The following is a 9934-nucleotide window of genomic DNA, read 5'->3' on the forward strand; positions in this document are numbered from 1 at the left end:
TTGCACACCGGCAGATTTTTTTACATCACCATCAATTTATTCAGTCAAAATTTGGCAAGTAAATTCCATAAATAATAATCATACTGGCCATAACAATACAACAACTGACCAAGAATGTGTCTCTAACATTTAGGAGTAGACTTTACACTTGATACCTCATGTATATCGTGTGTAAATTACCGGTCTACTGTTTTTAGTTTTAGACATTTAGTGAACAATTTAATACTCCTCGCCCTCCTCTTCTCCTTCACCCTCGATGGAGTCGACACCGACTTCTTCGTAATCTTTTTCCAGGGCAGCCATGTCCTCTCTGGCCTCTGAGAACTCACCCTCCTCCATACCCTCACCCACATACCAGTGCACAAAAGCACGCTTGGCGTACATCAGATCGAACTTATGATCGAGACGAGCCCAGGCCTCAGCAATAGCTGTGGTGTTGCTCAGCATGCACACGGCCCTCTGCACTTTAGCCAGATCACCACCTGGAACCACAGTGGGAGGCTGGTAGTTGATGCCAACCTTGAAACCAGTTGGACACCAGTCCACAAACTGGATTGTGCGCTTGGTCTTGATGGTGGCAATTGCAGCATTCACATCTTTGGGCACCACGTCACCACGGTACAGCAGACAGCAAGCCATGTACTTGCCGTGACGTGGGTCACATTTCACCATCTGATTGGCTGGCTCAAAGCAAGCATTAGTGATTTCAGCCACAGAGAGCTGCTCATGGTAAGCCTTCTCTGCGGAGATCACTGGGGCATAGGTAGCCAATGGGAAGTGGATACGAGGATATGGCACCAAGTTAGTCTGGAATTCTGTAAGATCGACATTGAGGGCACCATCAAACCTGAGGGAGGCTGTGATGGAGGACACAATCTGACTGATCAGCCTGTTGAGGTTGGTGTAAGTAGGACGCTCAATGTCAAGATTCCTACGGCAGATATCGTAAATAGCCTCATTGTCTACCATGAAGGCACAGTCAGAGTGCTCTAGGGTGGTGTGGGTGGTCAGGATGGAGTTGTAAGGCTCTACTACAGCAGTGGAGACCTGAGGAGCGGGGTAGATGGAGAACTCCAGCTTGGACTTCTTGCCATAGTCCACAGAGAGACGCTCCATCAGCAGAGAGGTAAAGCCTGAACCGGTTCCACCACCAAAGCTGTGGAACACCAAGAAACCCTGGAGACCTGTGCACTGGTCAGCCTGAAAATAAAAAACAGTTTGGAAATTGACCCAGTATAATATAAGATTAATTTTAAGTATGTATTTCTTTATAACTACCTACCAGTTTGCGAATTCTGTCCAGCACCAGGTCAATGATTTCCTTTCCAATAGTGTAGTGACCACGGGCGTAGTTATTGGCAGCATCTTCCTTTCCAGTGATGAGCTGCTCAGGGTGGAACAGCTGACGGTATGTACCAGTGCGCACCTCATCTGGAAAGATGGTCAATGTTTAGTGACCGGAGCACTATGACATACACAATCATCATCACTTTAATCAAGTCCTATCCTCTTACCGATGACAGTGGGCTCCAGGTCTACAAACACAGCCCTGGGGACGTGCTTTCCAGCTCCGGTCTCACTGAAGAAGGTGTTGAAGGAGTCATCACCTCCTCCAATGGTCTTGTCGCTGGGCATCTGTCCATCCGGCTGGATGCCATGCTCAAGACAATAGAGTTCCCAGCAGGCATTGCCGATCTGGACTCCAGCTTGACCAACGTGGATAGAGATGCACTCACGCTGTGCAAAGGAATGGGAAAATCTTTTTATTAGGTTTGCACCATCATTCTGTTGACATTTGCATGTGTTTAATATTTTGGGTACAACAATAGACACATAGCTGACATTGCTTCAGAAATGTACCATAAATGTCTAAAAGTCTTTCTTTGGAATCATAAATGCATTGTAAACACCTGCAAAATGATATTTATCTTAAGGACAGGCATACGAGTGAAGTGAAATATTGTGGCATGATAAAGATTAGTAGGTTACCAAAAAGGATGAACAAATAAAAGCAGTCAGTTCTCTTTATTCAAAGGGAATGAGGCAGCAGAATGGGAACAAGGCAGATGCCCCACCCACACAGAACAGGCTTGCAAGAGCATGCCTGACTAGCCGTTGAAAGAGAACAAAAAAAAAATAATGACATAAATCCACCTTTTCCCATTTAAGTCATCTCAACGGTCTACATGAGACTATGGATTTCAATAAAGGAACAATATTTATTTTAAGTAGGTTTTTATAATTTTCTCAGTGGCTGTAACCAACATTTGAAAGGAATCCAGAATGCTGCTTGATGACTATGGGATTTTAAATTAACATTTTTCTTTATTTTTAGATTTGGTCACCACTAATATTTAGATGCACCGCTGAACTTCCCTATGAGACATTGTGATGAAAAAAAGACAGGTCCCAGGAATTGAATAAAAACATATTTATCAAAATAATGAAAGCCATGAAAGCATTTAATGTAAAATCTCAATGGAAACAATAACAGCTGTGGAACAGAACAGGAATAGAAATCCAGTCATTTGCTGCACAGGCCAGACATGAGCTTCTGCAGACAGCTGCAGTCCCCACCCAGTTTACTCCTCATGCAGGGGGGAGGAGGGGTGGATGCAAATTTCAAGAAAATTCTATGTCAATCTCTGACGACAGAGAGCTTGTGAAAACCCCCCAAAAACAATCATTACATTTGTGCATTTTTTAAAGATATTAAATCACAATTATTAAATATAATACACAGTGATTTTAATTAAGCTGCCATTTGTAATTTAATATTATTATTATATCGTATATATATAGCCTAATAACTGAGATAATGCATACTATTTTGGCTATGTTTTGCATGCATATGTCAAAAAATATTTCATCATGTAAGGTGGTTTTGGAGGTGCACCTTCAAAACAGGTGCACTGTTATGTAAATGTAATTGATGTGAAATGTTACACTATTTTATAATGTGCGTCATTAAAAACTCATGATCCTGTCATTTATTAAAAAAATTGAAAAACAACGCATATTTTCGAACATACCGTTATGGATGGGTGAATGAATGAATGGATTGATAGATGGATGAATGTAATCCTGCAGGCGTTTGCAAAGGCATTTCTAAACTGAATGCATGTAGTACGAATATTATTTTTAAATGTACAATTCTGTGCATTACAATAGGTACCTAAGATTATTTTATATATATTTTTGCGGCGTTGGGTTGTTGCAATGTCGCGAGTTTGCCTCCATTTTAAGCAAAGGGCGCGCGGTGAATGACAAAGAAAAGCCGCTCGAGCTGCTTTGAACAAAATAACACAAGGATTAAACGACACAAACATTTATGGCCGAAACCCTTTGGCGCAACGTTATTTGAAATCAAAGAAAAAATATGCTACTCACCATTGTTCTGGAGGGGATGGAGCGGTGAGGCGAATATCAGCAGGCAAGAAATTTATTTATTGTTGGGAGTATACTGTGAGTACACTGTCCAAGATTGAGACTGTCAGTTGATGATGAAGAGGAGGAGCTAGAAAGAGCGTGACGTCGAGACGAGGAAGGGAGATTAAAACGTAGCCGGTAGTGACTGATATAAATCAGTGCAGTGCACATCTCATATCTCCTTACCAACATTTGTATGGTATTCTTCCCATAATGTGGTTGATATTGAAACCTGTTATCATCTTTATGTTTGTACACGTTCCCTTTCACGAAAGCAATCAAAACGCACGATATGGGAAAATTTATTTAATCACCAAAACAAAAGATTATGTTCTTCTTTAGCTTTAATAATGGAAATAATCAGTTTATGTTATAGCGGATAATGTAAGATTCGTGTTTCGAAATCCCCAGTAAGGCCTGTTCTTGCTCTGGCCCACCTGAAAAAGAATAGATAATGCTTGTGTTAGAAAGTCATTATTTATAATAAATAAAGATAAAATAAATGTCAATAGAACAAAAAAGTAATAGATAATGCTTGTGCTAGAAGGTCATTATTTATCATAAATAAAAATAAAATACAAAGAAAGAACAGAGAATGTTAGTGTTAAAAGCTCCCTTTTCTTTCTAAATATACAAGTAGTTAGAATAGAAAAAAATAGAGTGCAAATGTTAGAAGGTCATTTTTAATAAAAAAGCAAATAAAATTTGAATAAATTGTATAATAGAGATTGTTAGAGTTAGAGGGTCAAATGAAGATGAAAGAGATGTGTTTTCAGTCGTTTCTTGAAAATGATTAAGGACTTGGAATGAGTTGGGCAAGTAATTCCACCAGGAAGGACTATTTGTCCATGGAATTTTTATCACAGGTAGAATGTAAAATGTTTCAATACAAGCATTTAATTCAAATGTAATTTATGCAAAATTTCAAACCTTTAACCCACTTGGTAAAATCAACCAATGGCAACCGTTTAAAAGTAGCCCAAATTCTGTGGGAAAAAACGGGGACTTGGCAACATTCAACAAGTGCTGCAGGAGTCAGATTTGACTGATCTCAAGTCGATAATAAGGAGAGATGACTATGCTGGAGTAGCCTATTTGCTGCTTAACAGATCCTGAGCTCATTTACAAATATCTGATCTCATAAGATGTGCTTCCTTTACAAGGAGTGCTTGTGATTGCGAAATCGAAAGTGAAAGTAAACAGCGCCAATGCTGATTCAAAAGAGATTTAAATGCTCGCATACTGAGAGCGACTCCCTGGAGCGCCAAAATGACATATATTAGAATGTTTAAGGGAGTGGACACGAAAATCGCGGAAGCGAATCACATGTTGCGGGAGCAGGCGTCAATGTTCAGAGATTCCGTGGGAGCGAGATAACCAAAGAAAACCAAATCCTGGACATTTTGGGCGATTAGGCATTTTTTTTAGGTCCAAAAAGAGCACAGGTTCAGGGAGAAGAAGACGAAAGCAATGTATTTTTTGATACAATAATAAATACTCTATATCATAAAATAGTTTTTAACCTATTAAAGCACGCAGCCTACGGGAAGAAATGTGCGACTGACCCGATCAGCATGTTGTTTGCAATCAGGGGAGAATCTAGTTTCTAGTTATTAGCTATTAAGGGAGTTTTCAATGTGATATTGATTTAAAACAACAATTCAATAATCAAGAAATATTAAGTGACTTACATTATCTGACTATAAGACTGTTGCCTGATTTTGACAACTAAAATAGTTTGAAACAAGTCACAGCTGAGCAGCTGCTTATCTAAAAGCAATCACAGCGTGTTTTATTTATGAAAGAACGTGTGTTTTTAAACTAGTCGGTGATTCATGATTATTCATAATTGCGTCATTCCTGTACGAATCAGCCATTAGAACGAATCAATTTAAATAATTATTCAATTATAAGATCAGTGACCTGCCACCACTTACTGGCAGTTTTAGTTTCATTACATTGATTTTCAGTACAATTTCAGTAATTTAAATCATTTAATATTTTTATATGAGCTATATTCTATTCAAATTGTTATATTTAAAATAATAATCTCAACATACATTTATGAATTTAATTGCACTCTGAGCCTTCCATCTCACCCACTGATCTATATCTCACCACGCTCTCTTTCACTGTTATTAAACTGACACTTGGAATGGAATTCGCGCTCTGCTTCTGTGAATGGTAAAACCCGCCTACTTTGATTTGATTGGCCAGCTCAATCACTGTGACATTGACAAGCACTGTAGTCCACTGAGCAGACTGACAGTAATGTAACTTTTAAACCTTATTGTCATCATAAAAATAGAGCACTGTGTAGTGCAGCGGATCAGTGCTACAGTTTCAAATATGGGGGTTGACAGATTTGCCATTTTTTATTATTAGGGGGGACTTTTGTCATTATCAAAGCTCGTGCAGCCAGAAACCGCGACAACCGTAACCCTCGTCAGCTAGCGAATCGCTCTCGCGGTAGTCTATGGCATAGCCTAGCTTCAAGTCAGACGCTGATTGATCTGTGCAAATCGAACACAACTGTATGCGCTCTGCAGGCGGTCCTTCTCCTCCAATGAATTATCCATTAACGGTTTAAATAGACTAAATAAGTTCGTTAAGAAAATGAACTTATTTATTCAAAGCGCCGGGCCAAGGAGGAGGGGCCCGTGCCTAAATGTCACTTCAGAAGCGCTTCTGCACCGACTTTGCAGAGTAAATTAAGCATTATAAATGCTGAATGATAAAAAAAACTATAGGAAACACTTATGTATTTCCTAAAAACTGCATTCATTTAAACTTTCATTTCTCTCCAATTTACTTAACCTGTAATCAATGATTATATGAAAATGTCATGAGGTTTTCTGTAGTTTACTGATATATTGAAATTATATGATAGAATTGAGTATGATGATACACAGTAGTGCCATCCTCTAGGCTACTGAACAGCATAGCCTCTGACTCTGACCAAACAGAATTACATGAAGCTCGGTCATTAGCTGAGGTCAAATCTGTGACTAATAATTAATAATTGTAGCTGGTTTGAGACACCAGCACAAATCAGCTAAGATCAGGTTTTTGTCATCAGCATAAAGCACACTTTTAGGTTAGGCCTACTTGACTTCTTTTTTTTTTTACAGTGTTGAGTTTGTGAACACTGCGCTTTAAAGTATACACAATATCTGAATGGAGACTATCACACATGCTATCAGACTGTGCCTGATAGCTCCTCCCACCATCCTCCTTGCTATCTCTCTCCTGCCTCTGTGTCCTAGATTTTGTTGAAATGATGTCATCATGTTTGTCACGTGGACGACTTGACTCTTTTTTCCTGCTCTGTCAGTGTGAGTGAGCTGTTCACATCTGTAACCAGGTTTCTACATGTGTGTTGACTGCACATTCCTAATTGCAGGGTCTGAGCACAATGATTGGATTGAGATTCCTACTTACTTCCCCAAGTCAGCTATCTCTGGAATTTTTAGGCAGTTTCAGACTCCTGTTTCCTTAGCTTACATGTTTAAATAAATATGACAGTATAACCCTTAACTAATAAAACCAGACTTTCAAATAATCACATATTGTTTATCCAATCACAAGTGTGCTTATTTACAAGTTGGCAAAAATCGCAAATGATTCAGCATTCTATCTGAAGTGTCTGTTGGGAATACTGTTGGGAATTTTCACAGCTGCTGTATGAGAATAGGATGGGAGGGACGGGTCTGTGTGCAGTTGCCAGTGGTGAGCAAACTTTAAACATAAACCACACAACCTTTTTGGTATTCTGCCACTGAGTGTACTTAATGTCAGTCTGTAACCCATATTAAATGAGTAATGGACTTTTTACATGAACTATATGCTTGCAGTACTTTACAAATATATATAGCATTGCTCATTAAAAAAAAAATATATATAATATTTTAATATTTAAAATAACAAGTATTGCTCCTTTTTATTATTATTATTTATTTTATTTCTATTTATCTGTCTAATGCATTTATTTAAACTTTATTGTTCAGATGTCAAAATGTCTCCAGTGTAAATAGTAGATAACATCTGGACGTAGTTAAGGCTGAAGGGAAGTTCTGAATCTAAATGATAAAATAATCCTATCATGTCCTTTAGTCTTTACATATCACTTTGCATATCAGTATTTGTTATATCTTGTTCTCTTCCTGTTGTAACCACTTTGGCCCTGCAGGATAGCTGAAGTCTGTTTTAGGCCTGCGCCACTGACAATATTGATTTTGGGGCCTTGTCTTAATGGGTTGTGGACTGCAGTGAGCAGAATCAGAGATTATGCTGAAAAAGCTACAGGGATGTAATCTGTTTTAGAGCAGTTGATTGATCTGGCTTTAAGACTTGCATACAAAATTGCAAAGGGCTAAAGATGCAAGGATGTTCATTGCTCACACACACACACACACACACACACACATATATATATACAGAAAAGTTAATCAAATATATGCATAACATTATATATTATGAATATAAATTGTTTATATAATGTAAGACTACAGTGAATTCCTAAGTTATATGTAAGCGTTATTATTCTAAACATGTCCAAGGAGCTATATGAGACCTGTATGATTATTGTATTCACTGCTGAACTGTTGTTAGCAACCAGACTATAAACATTAAAATGAAAGCTCCTGCATGAAAACCAGGTAAGGGAAGAGAAATAGAGAGAAGAAGGGGAAAGGACATTTAGGAATGAACTGGTTTTAACCAAACTGTAACAGGCTAAAGTAAGATTTTTACTTTCATATATATATATATATATATATATATATATATATTATGAAAAATGACTATTTATTGCAGCAGATTCAAAGCAGAGTAACCTTGACAGAGTACAAACATTATGTTTCGAGACAATCCTCACCTTTCAAAGGCCTATGACTTTGAGTAGCTCTAAAAAATATTGATGGAAAACAATCTTTTTGGGCTGACATAAAATTTCTAGAGGAAATGTACCTTTATCCTTATAATATTGCGGGGATTTTTTGTTTATACTGACAGGACTCTCGGTTTCATTGTCTCCTGCGATTTATCACATAGATAAATAGATAGATAGATAGATAGATAGATAGATAGATAGATAGATAGATAGATAGATGGATGGATGGATGGATGGATGGATGGATGGATGGATGGATGGATGGATGGATGGATGGATGGATGGATGGATGGATGGATAGATAGATAGATAGATAGATGGATAGATAGATAGATAGATAGATAGATAGATAGATAGATAGATAGATAGATAGATAGATAGATAGATAGATAGATAGATAGATAGATAGATAGATAGATAGATGCTCTGTTGATGATGACAGAATCAGAATGTAGAATTGGGGTAACTATAGGGCCAGATGGAAGAGATGGTGTTAAAAAGGATGGTCCTTCCCCACACTCCCTGCTGGGCCAGCTGCATCCTCCCCCTGAGTGCTGCTATTCAGACTCGGGGTCATGTGATCTATACATATTGGTCATTAATGTAGGCTTGTGTATTATCTCCAGGATACTAGTCACTATCTAAGCATCTCCATTATTCATCTCTTAGCAACGGCTGGAGCCTGGGAATGGGGGGTTGGGTGCCTTAGTCCCTGGCCTATATTCCCCCGATGTCTATGCAGGGTCATTTCACCCCATACATTTATGACACAACATTTTAAGCATTTCAGTAATCATTGAATTCATATTCATATGCATTTTAGTGAAGAATAGGGAAAAGATGCCAATTAATGGCTGCTGATTGTCATAAGCTATTATTTCTTGAGTTATAGAGTATATTGTACAACATCATCTATAACCGAGTCTTAGAATAACATCTGTCACCTCAGAAGATCTTGTAGGCCTATGATAGTAATTTCATCCCAGTAGCTCATTTGAAATTGGTTTTAGTGCAACTTGGTTAAACTATATATACCTTTTTTAGTTTTTTTTAGCACAAAAGTAATAGTTGAAAGAAAGGGAAAAGAAAATGTGACAGCTAACTCCAAAATGTACCTCAGGCAAAGCTCTTAAAAGGGGCAGAAGGTATCAAAGAGAACAGATGGAGAGTAGGTTGATCAAGTTACACAAAGATGCTAGTACATAAAGGTTCAAATGTTATACAATAAAAAAAAACATTTAAAAAAACTTGATTTATATTACTTGATATATATGGTTATATCAATGCAACCAATTTTGAGTCATAAATTCATAAAAGCATAAAAGAATATTGATGGAGAACAACCAAACATAGCCTACATCAAATTACATTTTTCCCCTTTCTCCTTTCTAGCAGCTGACTAAAGTAACATTCTTAAGATTTGATAGTTGATTATGATCAAATTATTTGATTCCGAAACAATTAAGTCTAGAAATAAAATGTTTTTCAGTATGATTCAGTGTTTCAGATCTATTGGGTGAGGTTCTGGGAGGTGTCTAACTAAATTAATGTTCTTGACAACCAATACAAATTCGTCTAGCCCTCCGAACTGGGCAGATTTCATCGCGTCTGACC

The 9934-nt window shown here is 37.7% G+C and overlaps 1 protein-coding gene across 1 annotated transcript; it reads right to left on the reverse strand.

Moving 5' to 3' along the window:
* Positions 1–15: 15 nt before the first annotated feature.
* On the reverse strand, positions 16–3549 carry LOC132118417 (tubulin alpha-1B chain-like). The gene is made up of 4 exons (XM_059528247.1): positions 3391–3549; positions 1515–1737; positions 1283–1431; positions 16–1200 (listed from the first exon to the last, which is right to left on the reverse strand). The coding sequence occupies exons 1-4, from the start codon at positions 3391–3393 to the stop codon at positions 220–222; spliced, it is 1356 nt and encodes a 451-aa protein (XP_059384230.1). The 5' UTR covers positions 3394–3549; the 3' UTR covers positions 16–219.
* Between the last annotated feature and the right edge of the window lie 6385 nt (positions 3550–9934).

The sequence above is a fragment of the Carassius carassius genome, chromosome 37, assembly GCF_963082965.1.
Source record: "Carassius carassius chromosome 37, fCarCar2.1, whole genome shotgun sequence".
NCBI lineage: Eukaryota > Metazoa > Chordata > Actinopteri > Cypriniformes > Cyprinidae > Carassius > Carassius carassius.